Source organism: Leguminivora glycinivorella, chromosome Z, assembly GCF_023078275.1.
Source record: "Leguminivora glycinivorella isolate SPB_JAAS2020 chromosome Z, LegGlyc_1.1, whole genome shotgun sequence".
NCBI classification, from domain to species: domain Eukaryota; kingdom Metazoa; phylum Arthropoda; class Insecta; order Lepidoptera; family Tortricidae; genus Leguminivora; species Leguminivora glycinivorella.
The window spans coordinates 16,964,859-16,983,428 of record NC_062998.1 but is presented as its reverse complement, the minus strand read 5'-3'; the positions used below and the strand labels follow the sequence as shown (position 1 = coordinate 16,983,428).

The window sequence follows — 18,570 nt, the reverse complement described above, 5'->3', positions numbered from 1 at the left end:
CTTTGTGTTATTATTAACAAAAGCCTTTCTGCAGCAAAGGCTTTTGTTATATACGTACTATCTACTTGTTTTCGGACAATGGGAGGAATATCGTGGTAATTTATGAAATGCTTCCAAGAATGTTATTGAATTTGTTCCTGAGGGTATTTACCTATCAGTATTGAACGGTATTCATTTGTATTGAACATTTCATCGGATTTCCTGGTTTTGGCCATTTTATACAGCATAAGTTAACAAAAGCAATATTTATTCCGTCACATAGCAGATGCTGTGAAAACCCTACTTCTGTTTCAGACACAGAGATTAATACGGAAACAAACTAAAATTCCAAATCGGGAATTAATTTCGTAATCTCTGTAAACGTATGAAAGGTTTGTTTATTAACGCGCGCGGTCTTGTAAGCGGGGAGATCACAAAACCTTCAGTTTTGTATTGTTTGAAATTTCTCATAATAATCGAGACACATTATACAATAGGCAACTTGACTGTACTTAAAATTAAATATTTTATACCATGCACGAAATAAAGCATAAGATAATTATAAGAAAAACAGGGACAGAAGTTACTTTTAACTCCAATTAATATTTTATGAATCAGATAGAAATATATAAAGTAGGTAACTCAGTTGACCGTGACGTCACTCAATTCGACGTCATATTAGCAAGTCGTTCAAAATCGTTTTGACAGTTCTTAAAAAGAAGCTGCTTTGACTAGGAGGCAAGTAGCTTATTTAAAAAATGTAACCCAAGATTTGATGTTGTAGTTTCAGTGTACAAATATGTATACACTCTACCGACACTAAAATAATAGGTACTTAGGAAAACATTAGACGCTTGTGAGCTAAGTATTCTGAAGTAAGCCGCGCACTTATTTGTTTTCTTGTATTGAGTAAGATATCATAGCCACATTAACAAATGTTAACTGAGCAAACTGTTTGTCATTTAAATATTTGTCGTTCGACGCAGGCAGGAGATAAAACAGATCCGCGCCACCTCATACATCCGCGGCGTGCTGACCTCGTTCACGATGTTCACGACGCGCATCTGCCTGTTCTGCTCGATCCTGGCGTTCGTGCTGGAGAACAACGTCATCTCCGCCAAGCAGGTGTTCGTCGTCAGCAGCTTCTACAACATCCTGCGCCAGACCATGACCGTCTTCTTTCCACAAGGTTGGTTTACTAACAATATTCGTTACGAGAACTGTTTATCTGTTTCACCTCATCCCACAGCATGACAGCAGGTGCCCATTTCTCGAAGCTACAAGTTACAATTTACTAGTGGTAGTCAATGTCTAATATGACAGGTTGGAAAGAGATTTCCGCTTGTAACTTGTAACTTTCAGTTTTGAGAAATGGGCCCCTGGTGCTACCATGACATTTCTAAATATCTTTAACTCTTTTACAAACATACAAAATTGTCATGAAAAAGATACGAATGGGTGTCTTAATATAAATTGACTGCTAATTTTATATGTTACAGGGATCGCTCAAGTAGCAGAAGCATCAGTGTCAATTAAAAGACTCCAAAACTTTATGCTCTATGAGGATACGAGCAAACCAGTCCCTACTTTGAGCGAAATACAAACTTCAACGAAATCAAAAATCAAACTACTAGATGAGCCAAAGGAAACAGCCACTACCCCAACCAAATCTTCATTAGATAAGCCACGAGACACGCCTTCTCAAGAGTCGAGCACTGTCAAAGAAACGAAGAAGATAGATGAAGCCAAAGGCAATGGTGAGCAAATAAGTTCTATCAATATTTATTAATAGTACGTGTCACTGCGTGGGTTTAGTTAAATAAACGTTGCTCTAACAATTTAAATACGCCTAGATAAGATAACGGATCCTTCGTTTTGCGATGTGTCAGATGATGCGCTGGGAATAATATTGAAATGTTAAACGTGACGACTTTGATAGACAAGGCTTCTAATAAATAAATTCTCATTATTCTCAATTTATTGATATTACCCAGCTAGGGTCTACACAGAGCGAGGCACGTCCCGAGGCAATGTGCTCACGCGACGAACGTCCAATGCAGACGTGCCTCGGTCGGGGCAGAATGCTTAGCCGAACAAAACGCACGCACTAACTCTGCTGAGTCACATCTACATAGCACGTTCGTCGCGTGAGCACATTGCCTAGGGACGTGCGGACCCGGCTATTGACTTTGTTACAGGCTGTATTACGGCATTTTCGCGAAAAAAGATTTAAAACTTTTTTTTTTTCAAAAATAGGTAAATTTAATGTTTTTCTCACTCAAAATCACGAGCCCTTTCGATCCTATTAGGTAAAAAAAACGTCCCAAATTTAATTTTTCCACTTCGTTACTATTTTTTAACCCCCGACGCAAAAAAGAAGGGGTGTTATAAGTTTGACGTGTCTGTCAGTCTGTCTGTCTGTCCGTCTGTCTGTCTGTCTGTCTGTCTGTCTGTCTGTCTGTCTGTCTGTCTGTCTGTTTGTCTGTCTGTGTGTGTGTCTGTCTGTGGCATCGTAGCTCCCGAACGGATGAACCGATTTAAATTTAGTTTTTTTTGTCAAACTGACTTTCTTAGCCATGTTTCATGAAAATCGGTCCACTATGCGGTTAAAATTTTAATTTTCAAACACTTTGTAAAGCGGTTACAAAGTGGAAAGTATGCAAAATAGTAGAAAATTTTGGGACCATTTTTTTGTCTCTTGTTTTTTATCCTGGATCGAAATTATTATTCTGAGTAGGAAAAACATGAAATTTACCTACCTTAGAAAAAAATATTTTTGGTGATTGTTGTCGCGAAAATGTCCATTAGGCTAAGATTCTTAAGGGCCACTTGCACCAACGAATATGGAGGTTTAACCCACCATTTTATATGGAATTTGACAGATTACAGCCCACTAACCCTGAGTTAAGTGGCTGGTGCAAGTGGTCCTAAGTGAAATAATGCAACCAAATGATGCTGATTTTTTATTTATTTATTGAATAATAAAAAAAAAAAAACACTTTTTTACACAAGACCCATCGTTGGCAAAACCTTGAAGAGGTTTGTGTGCCGATGGGTAGTTCAGTATATTACCTAACTATATCTATACCTAAGTATTGAATACTAGTTAGGATTCTTAGTCTGGATTATGTTTGTCTGTTTGGACAGGGCGGTCGGCGGCTCCGTTGGAGTCTGGCGAGGAAGAGGACACAGAGCTGGAACAGTCCCAGGGCGCCGGCGTGCGCCTGCAGCACGCCACGGCCAAGTGGGTCGCCGCGCACCACGAGAACACGCTCACTGACCTCAGTTTAACTATCAAGCCCGGCAAGTAAGTGGCGTGGAGTTGAACGGTGAGAAACCGCGATGGTCTCTACCACTTGCATTTTTGTTTATTTCGGAGAAAGTCTGTGGTCAAATTGAATGTGGATTCGCATGTCGCTTCGGGGTCCGAATGGCAAAATGGACTCCTGAAAGACAAAAAGGTAAAGACCCCTGCCTTACCTTACATAAAATACTAAAAAGGTTGAGGTAAATTCGCTCACAATTTTGTGACTAAAATATCACTGTTACAATCAATCCTATGGTCCGACTCATGACTGTTGGTAAACACAAACAGTCACCTCAGAATATGAACTACTAATCCACAAAGCGTGAGAATATTTACAGTACCTATCAGTGGCGGGGCGTGAACATTTTCGTTGGTAAAGCCGGAGGGGTTTTTGGAATCTGTTTTGTATAGACAATTACAGATACTAGAGAATTTCAGGGAACCCGTTGGGAATCGAGTTGTATCGACGATCGATCGAGTTACTGTCAAAGTAAAATGTGTAATCACAGTGCATGGACTGCCATCTCTCGACACAAGCTTAAAACTTTTGAACCTCATTTTTGACAATTTGGCCCATATTGTTAGCTTGATATGTGTTAAAATGTCAAATATTAATATTAGCGCCATCTAGCCGAGCGTTTCCCAAAGGTGTAACGCCATCTAGGTCACCGTACCTTTTTTTCTAGGGCTTTGAGGTACGTTTTTTTTTAGACTTCATCCGCCTATACGGAGTTACATGTCTTTGGTCATAGTGACGTTATAGATCAGATTGTAAGAAATCTCTTACTGCTTGTCATTTTGACATGGTTGTAGAGTGGCCTAGGGTTCGAATTGGTTGACTGTACCCTGTATAGGGAACTTGACTGTTCTTAAAATAAAATATTTTATACCATGCACGAAATAAAGCATCAGATAATAGGCTAGTTTCCTACTAGTCAAATCAGCTTCTTTTTTAGAACTGTCAAAACGATTTGCTAATATGGAATTACTATGAAATACTGAGGAGTGACGTCACGGTCAATTCGTTTACTTTATACCTTTCTCTTTGACTTATTAAATAGAAATTATGCTTTAACATAATTACTGTCCATATATTTCTTCTAATTATGTGGTACTTTATTTCGTGCACTGCATAAAATATTTTATTTTAAGTATAGGAAACTAGCCTATTGTAAGATAAACATGGACAGAAGTTATTTTTAAATCCATTGTCTATTTAATAAGTCAGGTAGAAATATATAAAGTAACTGAATTGACCGTGAACACCATACAACACAAATCATTATCAATTCGATTTCATATTAATTCCATATTTAGCAAGTCGTTCTAATTCGTTTTGACAGTTCTTAAAAAGAAGCTGATTTGACTAGGAGGCAAGTAGCCTATTGTTAAGTGTGCGCTTGTTGCAGACTGGTGGCGGTGATCGGGCCGGTGGGCGCGGGCAAGTCGTCGCTGCTGCAGGTGCTGCTGCGCGAGCTGCCGCTCGTGTCGGGCTCCGTGCACGTCGGCGGCTCAGTCTCCTACGCGGGCCAGGAACCCTGGCTCTTTGCAGGTAACTACTGTTTTACATTCTTCTGATATTAGGGCATTTTCAGAATTTGGGACCCCCAATTAGCGTAAGTTGTTAACAAAAATTAACTCACTGTCAGTTTTGTGACGATAATAAAATTAAGAATGAAATTTGAATAGAAATATTGTTTTTGTGTTGATTACATAAGCTTTGAGCGATAATCTACATTCAGAATGAATGAAAAACAGATTTTATGCTTAATTGTCGTCACAAAACTGACAGCGAGTTCATTTTTGTTAAGAACTTACGCTAATTGGGGGGACCCAAATTCTGAAAATGCCCGTTAATGCGAGCTAAACAACATGATGGCTGCAGTAGTAACTCATGGAATGCTAACGAAAAAATACAAGCAAGAACTACTTTAGTCATCACTACAGTTCATGTAAGGCTGATATAGTAAGGGAATTTTTATTAAAATATAAAATGTTTGGCATAATAACAAAAGAATAATCATCAATAAAAATGTATTAACATTAAAGTTTGAGTCGTTCACATACGAATAAGAGTAGAACTTTGTGTGCGATTGTCGATTTAGAGGAACTGGATGTAGACAAACATTGTAAAAATGGAGGTAAAATATGCAGAGAAGGTTCAGAATTAATGTACTTAATTAATTTTTTCTTGTTAGGCAGCGTAAGACAGAATATCCTGTTCGGGCAGCCAATGGACCGGCCGCGGTATAACACAGTGGTACGGCGCTGCGCGCTCGATCGCGACTTCTCACTGCTACCGCACGGAGACAAGACCGTCGTGGGCGAACGAGGCGTCAGTCTCAGTGGAGGTCGGTCTTTACATTACATAATACTGGTGCATACAGCGTGATAAAATTCTGCTCAGGCGGCCGATGGACCGGCCGCGGTATAATACAGAAATGTGGCTTAACCGCTGCCGTCACGAGGCGACAAGAACATCGTACTAATCACAATACCGTGATGCGATGGTTGCGCGCTCAACTGCTGCTTCCACACGTGGCGATTACGCCGTTAAGGCACAACGTATGTCGGTCTTAATTCTCTACAATCTAAATAATTCCTAATTCAAAATTAAATATGCAACAGATGAATTTATATCTACGGTTTGTTACAGGTCAGCGCGCGCGTATCTCCCTGGCGCGCGCCGTATACAAGCGCGCCGACATCTACCTGATGGACGACCCGCTGTCGGCCGTGGACGCGCACGTGGGCCGCCACCTGTTCGAGTCCTGCCTCGTCGGCTATCTGCGACACTCCACGCGAGTGCTCGTCACGCACCAACTGATGTTCCTCAGAGACGTCGATCAGGTAATCACGGAATTATTTACTATCGAATAACCTTATTACCTCTGATCACATTTCGATGATTTATATTTGCCAGCGAGGTATATTGAGGAACAAAGCCGGCTCCACTTGGTTTTGTCGTTGTGAATTTCGTCTATTGCGTTCACGAAATTGAGGATTCCGACTTATTCGCTAAAAGCCATATCTAGACGCACATTACGTTTTGACGCGCCACTTTGTGCGCGGCATGCCACCGTGTGCCTTGATTATTGGGTTGTCGGTGGTAAAAGGGTTAAATTACTCAATGTGCCCCAAAAATACACGTTCATCCAAGTTGTGTACTCTTCATAACACGTCTTCTTCTTTACCAGCTATGAAACTTACACAATTATTTTCAGATTATAATCCTAAAGAATGGCGCCATCGCCGCGGCGGGTAGCTTTGAAACGCTGAGCGCTTCGGGGCTCGACTTCGCGACGTTGCTCGCGCGCGGCGAGGAAGAGGAGCGGCCCGTGGCCGATTCCCAGTCCGCCATCGACATGGAGGAATCGCCGCACGGCAGCTTCCGCAAGCGGCAGATGAGCATACACTCTGTAAGTTTATATGTCTTGTATATAAGTTTATATGTATCTATTAGAAATATAAATCATTTTATAGTGGTCACTTCGTGTATGTGTCCGCGGAAGATTGTAAAGTTCTGCAATTTTTGACAGTTAGTTACATTTATCTTCTAAATATATAAAAGAAGAACGATTGGTTTGACTATTTTATTCGAAACATCGCAGGGTATTCCTAAACATATATCTTATACTTTTAAACGAGCAATTCTTGTATATAGCAATTCTTGTGTATTATTTATTTATTTGTTTATTTATTTATTTATTTATATATACCGACGATCTCGGAAACCGCTCTAACGATTTCGCTGAAATTTGTTATGTGGGGGTTTTCGGGGGTGAAAAATCGATCTAGCGTAGCCTTAGATCCCGGAAAACGCGAATTTTCGAGTTTTCATGAGTTTTTCTTTCGCGGTAGTAAACATAAAATATGGTCGTGAATTTCGCCGCGCGCGCATCGATTCCGCTTAGCTCAGTCGTACGAGGTCGGTCTAATGTACGCAGATAGATCGTAGGTGTCAGGGTTTCGAATCCCGGCCAGAAATTACATTTTAGTTTTTTGTCTTTTTTTTTTGTTTTTGTATTTATAAGAGTTTTTTTTATCTAAAGACGTGATATATTAAAATAGAACCGAGTGAAGCTCGGTCGCCCAGATATTGACTTTAGTATGCGGGCAAAAGCTAGTAAGCAATAAATAGGCTGGATAGGTTCATTAGCTTCAGATGCCCGGGGGTGAATATTGTATGTATAGCGTGACGAAATTTCTCAGTCTCAGTCGCTGTGAACATTTGTTATTGTTTCAGGTGAGCTCTGTGGATAACTTGACCGCGACGGCGCCGCCAGAGGGCGGGCGCGAGGAGGCGGAGATGCGGTCGGCGGGCGCGGTGTCGGCTAAGGTGTACGCGGCGTACTTGGGCGCGAGCGGGAACGCGCTCGTCGTCACGCTCATGGTGGCCGTGGCCGTGCTCGCGCAGCTCTTCGGCTCCGGCTCCGACTGGTGGACCAGCTACTGGTAACTACTGGCCGACTGGGGGCCAACTTTTAACACCTTCACTAGCAGACCGGCCTCACCTCAGTACACACTACCTCAGTAACCGGCCGTAATTTATAACCACCCGCTTGTATGAGGAGAACCCGCCCAGCGGCATCATCTCCGGCATCTGAGCAAAGTTCACGAGTGCCCACCAGGCGGGTTCTTAAATGCGAAACTGTTAAATTAAATAAATACAAAATCTAGTCTAAAGACATCCTATAGGCAAATTCATAAGAGCTAGTATGAATGAAACAAATGAATGAATAAAAATATCTATGCGTGTCACATTAGCCAATAAGATCAGCGTCCAATAAGGCGTCCCGTGGCAGGTTAAACGGTAATGCTGATGTAGGCGTCACTCAAACTTTGATTCGTTCAAACTATTTTTGCTAACTAGTTTTCTTACGGACGTTTATCGCTATAGTCTATCTATTTTAATGACTTTGTGTGTGTTCAGGGTTAAAATGGAAGAAATGGAAGGAGGGATCCCGGGCCTACAACTAGCGGCCACCAACACCACTCTCGAGCGGATGATCGAAGACGTCCAGTTTGGGGAGGGGCCGCTCAGCCGGTACAACTGCATCTATATCTACACGGGTATGTTAGATACGTACAGTAAACGGCCATAAAGAATGCCCATCGGTCTTTTGAAAGAGACAATTTACGTCACATAAGCAAGAAAGAGACAACGCTCTAAGAAGACGAAAAACCGATGTGCATTCTTATGGCCGTTTACTCGTACCACTATTCGTTCGCAAACATCACACATAGTTGCACTAGTTTTGTTCCCACTTGTTTCTACATGACCTGTATGACATAGTAAAGACGATTAGTACGAGCTCTTAACCAGATCTATAGTCCCGTCTGGCAGAAAGCATGAAATTTGGCATGTATGTAGCTTATAGGGTTATAAGAAAAAAACCGGCCAAGTGCGAGTCGGACTCGCCCACCGAGGGTTCCGTACAAACTTTCTTTCAAACTACCTAGTAAAAATAATCTCATATTTTCATATAACTTTAATGACTTGACTAGAAGACAAAAGTATAGGCACTAATGAGTATTATAGTGTATAGCGCCATCTCCCGGTCAATTTGCTAACTAATTTGCGCGACCTGGTTTTTCAGGGATAATTCTTTATAATGTTAACCGATTTAAACAGTTTTTACTTTATTGGACAGAAGATGGTTTACGTAACATCTCGTATTAATTTTAAGTACGATATACATCCGCAAGGGTGGGTAAATTAAAAGTAAAAATCTGAAAAGTTTTTTGTGAATTAAAAAAAAAGTATTCAAAATACAAACACGATTATATTTTTCCTGTAATATATAGCATAAAACCAATGTTTACTAAAATTTTCATAATTTTTCGTTAGTAAACTTCGGAGATAAGGGGGGGGGGGGGAACGGTATTTTTTTTTACATTTTCCTTTTCAAAATTCTTTTTTTTTCCACAACAAAAAAATTATAAAAAATAGTTCATTTACGTTCAATTTGAGCTCTTTCCAACGATACCCCACTTGACCTAGTAACTTGAAATTTACAGCTTGCCCCCCTTTCATTTTGGCCATTTTCTACAATTAAAATTAATATATTTAAAAAAATTATACTTTCTATTTGTAGAGGTGTACAATGTTCACAACTATTCCAAATTTCAAGTTGATAGCATTAGTAGTTCTCGAGATATTTAGGAATGTGACAGACGGACAGACAGACGGACAGAGTCGCACCATAAGGGTTCCTGTTGTACCTTTTTGGTACGGAACCCTAAAAATAGAAGTAGAAACACGCCGAGGTGTCAATGTTTCCCCTCTTTCCCCCCACTTTTGTATCCCTGTTTTCAGTTTTTTTATATTTACATGAAAACCGTAAAAGCTACAATAATAACGTCTAAGAGAAGTATATTCTCTATAAAATTCCCTACAATATTGTCTTTGGAAGTATATAGCTAGAACTTATAATTTTCAAACTATGCTCATTTTCCCTTTGCCATATTTGTGTTTGGTGACCAGTAGAATAAGTAAGGCCAGCGACTTTTCACTTTTGCCTGTGGCGATGCTGCTTGGCAAAATTGTTCCTTGGGTCGAACTGATCCGATTTAGCCCAATAGTCATGAAATCGTACGTGACTACTCCCCACAAAGAGAAGGGGAAGGGGCCGGTTCCCTCGATGAAATCTATGCAATACTTCTTCTTGCTCTTAGCGACTAGGGCAAATCGTATATCATTTCCGTGTAATGTAGGGACGTGTTAATCGTTTCTGAAAAAATCGTTGCTCCTTTTCATACAAAAATATCGATTTTATAACAAAATAATGTTTTTTTATGTATTTAATTGTAACAGTTATGGCATTTACAATTAAATCGTGGCAATTATCTCATCAATAAATTAAAAAAATAGGACAGGTTAGCCCAAAACCCAGTTCTGATGATGGGATTCTGGAGAAGTCAAGGGATCTCCTCAAATCTTAAAGGCATAGATGTAGTGATTTTTGTGTTTTTATAAGAACAGCATGCATTTACGTTCAGAACAGTGACATTTGTTGCCGTGGAACTGCTGATGATCATCAGAACGTAACTCATTAAATCTGAAGGGCAGACTTGTAATGACTTTGGTATTTTTATAAGAACATCATGCATTTACGTGCAGAACAACGACATTTGGTGCAGTGGAACTCCTGATGACGATCAAAATGAAACTCCTGAAATCTGAACGGCACACTTATAGTGACTTTGGTGTTTTTATAAGAACAACATGCATTTACGTTCAGAACAGTGACATTTGGTGCAGTGGAACTGCTGATGATCACCAGAACGTAACTCCTCAAATCTGAACGGCAGACTTATAATGACTTTGGTATTTTTATAAGAACATCATGCATTTAAGTTCACTATCCTTATCACTATCCTTTTCATCACACGTATAAATGACAGTGACAGCTGACATTTATCTGACAGATATTATTTATCTGGCGATTGAAAAACCAGCCCTGAAAAGGTAAAATTTATAAAATGAAAGCCTACGTTTAACACCTGTTAACAATAGATGGTGACTGACAACAACCTGAACGTGACTATACATTGATATACAGATATAAATTGAATTTATCTAGACATAAAAATACTTATTATAGGGGAATACGTGTACGACATAATTATTATTTTCATATTTAGGTTGTTACTTCATAACAACAAATTAATTATGTTGTTATTTTTTAATATGCATAAAATTAAAATTATTTCTGCTTGGTTCTTTAATGTATGACATAAACCCATCCCTTTTCGTGTCAAATTTTAGTCAAATATGAACCGCGAATTCTTAGCTGCCAGTACGTATAGCAAGAAGGTTTTTAGCCGAATAAAATCGCTGATTGGTAGTTAGTGACATTATATGCATTTCAGCTACACTTATCTGTGTGCATTAGTATAAAAGAGATGAGTATTGTTTTGTTTACCAGTTTTGATTACAGGGCCTGTAAACGTATTGTCTTGTGTAAATGTAGGCGTAATTGTGTATGTGTGCTAAACGGTGCCAAGAATTTGAACGGTAATGTTCTTAAAAGCGGCTTCCATGTTTATCTTACTTCGTTGTTGCCAGGATTTAATTGTAAATGCCATAACTGTTACAATTAAATAAATAAAAAATCATTATTTTTTTATAAAATCGTTATTTTTGTATGAAAAGGTGCAACGATTTTTTCAGAAACGATTAACACGTCCCTACATTACACGGAAATGATATACAATTTGCCCTAGTTGCTAAGAGCAAGAAGAAGTATTGCATAGATTTCATCGAGGGAACCGGCCCCTTCCCCTTCTCTTTGTGGGGAGTAGTCACGTGCGATTTCATGACTATTGGACTAAATCGGATCAGTTTGACCCAAGGAACAATTTTGCCAAGCAGCACCGCCACAGGCAAAAGTGCAAAGTCGCTGGCCTTACTTATCCTACTGGTCACCAAACACAAATATGGCAAAGGGAAAATGAGCATAGTTTGAAAATTATAAGTTCTAGCTATATACTTCCAAAGACAATATTGTAGAGAATTTTATAGAGATACTTCTCTTAGACGTTATTATTGTAGCTTTTACGGTTTTCATGGAAATATAAAAAAACTGAAAACAGGGATACAAAAGTGGGGGGAAAGAGGGGAAACATTGACACCTCGGCGTGTTTCTACTTCTATTTTTTCTTATAACCCTATAAGCTATATACAATTATACATGCCAAGTTTCATGCTTTCTGCCAGACGGGACTATACATTCATACTAATTATCCGTTAACGCCCCACACTAGATGGTCCTAGGTTGAAATGGTTTGTGTGTGGAGCATGAATATTTTGTTACCATCGGTATTTTCTGTGTATTTACATTTTTGTAATTTGGTCCGTAACTTTCAGAGGCGTCCTGTCTGACGGCCTTGTTAGTGCGTTTTCACATTATCCGATCCGATATCGGATGTCGGAAGGATTTCAATAGAAAAAATTCAAGATGGCGCCTGTAATGTATGGGATATCGGTCCGACATCCGATATCGGATCGGATAATGTGAAAACGCACTTAGGCGTAGCAGTTATCGTGGCTCAAACTATTTTAACTGTGCAACCGCGTCTGCTTAAGGATGCATTAAATTTAAATTTTATTCTAAATGTAAATTTGTGTTATATCGTCCTATATACTTATTGATTATTTATTTACAGGAATGGTAGTCGCTTTGGTAGTGATATCGCTGCTGCGCTCGTTCATGTTCTTCTCAATGGCCATGCGAGCCTCGACGCGCTTGCACAACAAGATGTTCTCGGCAATAACGCGGGCGCCCATGCGCTTCTTCCACGTCAACCCTTCGGGGCGTATCCTCAATCGATTTTCCAAGGACATGGGAGCTGTCGATGAAGTGCTGCCTGCTGCATTACTCGATGTTCTTCAGGTGAGTTTACCAACATAATTTACACAACAATACCAGGGGCCCGTTTCTCAAAAGGTACAAGCCTTGTATTACAAGTGCGTTTCCATGGCAACCCATACGATTTGACAGTTCACGCACTTGTAATACAAGGCTTGTACCTTTCGAGAAACGGGCCCCAGGAAAGCCGAGGTTAGGAAATTTGAAAGTGGTGACGACCTTTGCGCGGAGCCATAGAATTCAATGTCGGCTGCTCGCGTGCGGTCCGTTTCTTAATGTGAGCAAAGAGGATCGAGTATTATAGAGAGTTACTGTCGAAGTAAAATGTGTAATCACAGTGCATACTTAGACTGACATCTCTCGACACAAGCTTAGAACTTTTGAACCTCAGATTTGACAATTTGGCCCATATTCTTGATATGTATTAAAATGTCAAATATTAATACTAGCGCCATCTAGCCGAGCGTTCCCCTACCTACCTTACCTACCCACCTACCTACCTTACCTACTTACCTACTTACGTACGGTCAACCAATTTGAATCCTAGGCCACTCTAGAACCCTGTCTTATTTAAACCATGTTCTATTTGCCATAAGAAGTCACATTGACGTTTACTGTGCAAAGGTGGCCTAGGATTCAAATTGGTTGACTGTACCTTTTTCTCTATGGCTATACGGAGTTACATTATGTCTTTCATGTGGGTAAGAATTTAGAATGGCGGCAGCCTTCTGTACTTGTACTATTATATATTCTGTGCTAAAATTTAAAAATTACATGATTACATTTGTTATAATCTTTTTGCTGGCACTTCAATTTAATATTAATGTGTTATCATTGTTATTAATTCCATGTCAAAAATGCACTTACAGCTAATGTTCTGACTCAAATCAATCAACGAAAAGCTTTATATTGGACTGTAGTCTCGGGCGGCATTTGGCGTTCGAAATGTAGATTCTCAATTGTTTTTTTTTGTATGTAGATTGGTCTATCGCTGATCGGTATCGTGGTGGTGGTGGCCGTGGTGAACTACTGGCTGCTGCTGCCGACGCTGATCATCGGGCTGGTGTTCTACGGCCTGCGCATCGTCTACATCGCCTCCTCGCGCAGCATCAAGCGCCTCGAGGGTGTGAGTGAGTCATCTCTGAGACGCCGCTCATTACTATACTGTGTGGATGTTTAACATTCAACTACACATCTATATCACACTGTATATCTATTCACAACTGACAATTCTCACCTGACGATAACACTGGGTACTGTCATTACTTTACTTACAAGTTCAGAGCAGTAGATAGAAGGACAATCAATCACGCTCTTTGGCCATCAAAACGATACCATGTGGAAGAGTGATAGAGAGACAAGCTTTTTGCATTAAAATTGCAAATTGGTTGCCGAAGCGATAGCGATTGTAAATTTGGCTAGGTCGGCGTGGTGAAAAACACTGCGCTTTAAAAATTATCATCAGTGACGAATTCCTGCACATTTTTAGGCTGATAAGTAATAACCGTACTTCAATATTGCAATATTGAAGCTTGAAATATATTAGATTAGCACAATGAAATACGGCCCAAGTTGTTGTATAGCCATTATACATTAAGTGACGTGTATTGCGTGTTTTATAATAATGTTATCTTATATGATCACCCAATAGCACATATACAACTTATATGTATTTCTTACGTTACAATCCGCAGCAATAAGTACGAAAATGGCTATCGTACTCAGTTTTTAGACGCATGGTCATTCTACAGTGAGACTTTTCCCCCAGCTCGAAGCCCGGTGTTCTCCCACCTCAATGCGTCACTGCAAGGCATCACCACTATACGCGCGTTCGGCGCGCAAGAGACGCTCATCCGCGAGTTCGATAACCACCAGGACCTGCACAGCTCCGCTTGGTGAGTACAACCAGATCTCACATCTCAAGTCTCAACCTTAGTTGTGTTTTGTCATTTTCTAACAAACATAAATGTAATAATAACGCATAGGGACACGTTTGTCAAAGATTTGTTAGGGTAGAATATCAGATCATGTTGATATGATATACGGTTCCAAACAGCTTCGAGCGTGCCAGCGGCATCGCGAGGCAATGTCCATGCGCTGCCATTGTAGATGTGCCTCGACCGAGACAGCTAGCGCGTTTTCCTTGGCCGAGCGACCTGACTTTGCCGAATCCAGTCTAGACATTAGATATTGCACACTTTCTTAAAGGTTATACTTAATAGTTAGTGAAGACGATTAAATCTATGTACTTATTTCACAGGTACCTTTTCATTGCAACTTCCCGTGCGTTCGGATTCTGGCTGGACCTTGTGTGTGTCATATACATCGCCATCGTTACTCTCAGCTTCCTCGTGCTTAATTCAGGTAATGTAACTAATGTATTAACTATATTTTTAACTAAATTAACGACAAATCCTCCTTACCTCCCTTGTTGCACAATATACTATTGCATTCAATGTCTACAGCGACATTTATTAGATGAACTTTGCTCAGTGTCTTGTATAATGTTTTGTAAATCATATTATGCTATTCTAATGTATTAACAGTTCTGGTCATGTTAGTTTGTATTAAATCGCCCCAGACAAAACAAAAGTGGACAATCGCCTTTTCATAAAAAATTACGCGGGAGTGATTATCTTTTGTTCGTTTTTATAACCGATAGCTCATAGTTTACTAGCTGGCGGTGGGACCAGTGCCTAAACGTACTCTAAAGTTATCAAGCCAAAAAACTTCCTTTGTCCTTTTCTATCACAACAATACGTCAGAAAGGGACAAACGAACTTTTCCCCTCACTAGCTCGGAAACACGTGTTTTGTCCTTTAATACCAGCGGGTAAAAACGCATTTTATCCCCTAGTGGGTAAAGTAATTTGAGTTTTGAATGATTCACGGTTATTTTCATTAGACTTATATTGACCGGGATATAGACCTGATTACCTTTTTGACTTTTGTCGAGCTCCCGATATTTCGACGCAGTTGCATGCATCATGATCACGGATGTTTTCCGTGATCATGATGCAAGGTAATCACGGTCTATATCCCGGTCAATATAAGTCTAAAGTAATTTGACCTTTAATAAAGTCAAATTAACTGCTTTAAAATTAATAAAAGTAGGTGAATCTAGTAATAAAGATGATGTACCACCTGTGGAACTACTGGAAGCAGTGATAAACGCATTTTTTGCGTTGCAGTTTCCTCGCTATAGTGAGGGGAAAAGTTTTGTGTTACACTCGGGTGCAAATGTATTAAACTTCTCGTGTGTTAAAAAACCTGTGTTGAATCAATCAAAGCTACGAACGCTAGGAGCAAAATTGTATAGTAATCGTTTCGCTCTCAGATCCTCATAATAATGTCATTGAAAATCAAATTATGTAAAAATGTTTTTCATGATGTTAATATGTATACTTATAGGTGTCTTGAGCGGACAACGTTTGTATGAAGATATGAGCACACCACAGCCTATCCTCTGAAGGCGCGGCCGTATTATAGTACCTAGCAAATGTGTATAAATATTATCAACAAGTTATACTTCATAGAAGTATGTATATCGTCGCCTAGCACTCATAGTACAAGCTTTGCTTAGTTTGGGGCTGGGTTGATCTGTGTAAGGTGTCCCCCAATATGTATTTATTTTTATTTTGTTTTGTACACAGTTGGGCAGTTTAGCGGCGGGGACGTAGGTCTCGCTATAACGCAAGCTATCAGCTTGACTGGCATGTTCCAGTGGGGCATGAGACAATCTACTGAGTTGGAAAATCAAATGACCAGTGTGGAGAGGTAAATATACGTACATCTAACGTATGATAAACATGTATAAAGGATCAAAGTAGGCAACAAATCAAATTATTAAATATTTTATGATTTCTTTTTTAGGGTTCCATAGTCAACTAGGAACCCTTATAGTTTCGCCATGTCTGTCTGTCCGTCCGTCCGTCCGTCCGCGGATAATCTCAGTAACCGTTAGCACTAGAAAGCTGAAATTTGGTACCAATATGTACATCAATCACGCCGACAAAGAGCAAAAATAAAAAGTGGAAAAAATGTTTTATTAGGTTACAACCCCCCCCTACACGTAAAGTGGGGAGTGTTATTTTTTTTCTTTGCAATGCTAACGTGTGATATATTGTTGGATAGGTATTTAAAAATGAATAAGGGTTTACTAAATTCGTTTTTTGATAATATTAATATTTTCGGAAATAATCGCTCCTAAAGGAAAAAAAAGTGTGCCCCCCTCTAACTTTTGAACCATAATGTTTAAAAAATATGAAAAAAATATGAAATATAGCTTTATAAAAACTTTCTAGGAAAATTGTTTTGAACTTGATAGGTTCAGTAGTTTTTGAGAAAAATACGGAAAACTACGGAACCCTACACTGAGCGTGGCCCGACACGCTCCTGGTCGGTTTTTTTTTAATTATAAACTAAAATAGATACCATACAATCGATGGAATCAGGCGTTACTTTGCGGAAATCCATGTTAATCGTAAACTAGAACTTTCCTTTGCTAATCCGCGAATAGATAACGTGCAAGTCAATCAGTGCTAACCTGTTATAATTACTTGCGTATTTTTTACATGCAATTAATTTTCCCACCCTCCCACCGCAAAAATAAAAATAAATACGCAAATAAATATAACAACCCACCACCAAAAATACAAAACTCGACACGTGTTTCGCCTCTCTACGAGGCATCCTCAGGAGCTGATGTTGACGGTCCGAAGTCCCGCAACTGACTGAGTCAGTGAGTGAGTCAGTTGCGGGACTTCGGACCGTCAACATCAGCTCCTGAGGATGCCTCGTAGAGAGGCGAAACACGTGTCGAGTTTTGTATTTTTGGTGGTGGGTTGTTATATTTATTTGCGTATTTATTTTTATTTTTGCGGTGGGAGGGTGGGAAAATTAATTGCATGTAAAAAATACGCAAGTAATTATAACAGGTTAGCACTGATTGACTTGCACGTTATCTATTCGCGGATTAGCAAAGGAAAGTTCTAGTTTACGAGATACCATACAGTAAAGAAAAAGCGGGATTCGATTCCTGGCTTCGCCACCAGTGAGCTTCATCGCTTTATCTTTAGTGTACGGTATCTATTTCAGTTTATAATGTATAGTGTCTAAAAGAGCGTCAGTGTAGAGCGCAAGTTAATAAGTATTAAGTATGTGAATAATGAACTAAAAAGCAGTTGAACAAAGTCCTCGAGAATTAGACTCAAATAGTATAAACAGGATACGTATGTACCATAGTCGTTAATGATGCCATTTACACTGCTGTACCATTCGCACAGTGGTATCGATCGCCGGCTTTTGTTTTTTAACCTTTCATTGACCGGGACATCGTCCTAGTAGAGGAGATTATAGCCTTGGGGGTCATAATAATTACCACAGAACCGAAGTTTGGTTTTTTTAGTTCTTTTTCTACTCCAGCACTTAAATCTGTCAATTAGATTATTGTCAGCGGTATACAAATTAAGTTCATTTGAGTAACGATAGAAAAGTCTATCTGTCTATAGGTTCATATGATAACTGCTGAGCAGTATTCATATGAATATAGGAGTTCTGTAAGTTTATTTTTAAAAGTACAACTTCCATTTATCAGGTATGTTTTCATTTGCATTAATAAATAACTCTTAATAAATAATATAATATTTAGGTTCATAATTTAAATCAAGATGAAAAAATAAACTGAAATGCGTTTTACATATTAGATATTGCAAAACAAAGGTAAAAGTCATAAGTTTATCAAATAATTTTACATTTGACATTTAAATATTCTTGAACGCGACCACATTTTTCGTAATTGAAAACCGGCTTATTTTCTATTTCTCTTGTCTATGGCATGAAGAGTTCGGTTAATGTACGACCCAGAAATGTACTTACAGCCCAAAATCGGCGTCCACTTTTTTGGACGCGA

The 18,570-nt window shown here is 39.3% G+C and overlaps 1 protein-coding gene across 1 annotated transcript in view; it reads left to right on the top strand.

Moving 5' to 3' along the window:
- Window positions 1–18,570, top strand: part of LOC125240824 (ATP-binding cassette sub-family C member 4-like) — a 48,441-nt gene that overhangs the window by 19,956 nt on the left and 9,915 nt on the right. Inside the window, exons 8-21 of the mRNA XM_048148950.1 lie at window positions 966–1,168; window positions 1,479–1,736; window positions 3,127–3,286; window positions 4,696–4,838; window positions 5,485–5,637; window positions 5,943–6,136; window positions 6,511–6,705; window positions 7,533–7,741; window positions 8,220–8,359; window positions 12,458–12,684; window positions 13,640–13,790; window positions 14,429–14,555; window positions 14,921–15,024; window positions 16,313–16,436. Of these exons, the coding sequence (XP_048004907.1) occupies window positions 966–1,168; window positions 1,479–1,736; window positions 3,127–3,286; window positions 4,696–4,838; window positions 5,485–5,637; window positions 5,943–6,136; window positions 6,511–6,705; window positions 7,533–7,741; window positions 8,220–8,359; window positions 12,458–12,684; window positions 13,640–13,790; window positions 14,429–14,555; window positions 14,921–15,024; window positions 16,313–16,436 (2,388 nt within the window). The remainder of the gene's footprint in view (window positions 1–965; window positions 1,169–1,478; window positions 1,737–3,126; window positions 3,287–4,695; window positions 4,839–5,484; window positions 5,638–5,942; window positions 6,137–6,510; window positions 6,706–7,532; window positions 7,742–8,219; window positions 8,360–12,457; window positions 12,685–13,639; window positions 13,791–14,428; window positions 14,556–14,920; window positions 15,025–16,312; window positions 16,437–18,570) is intronic.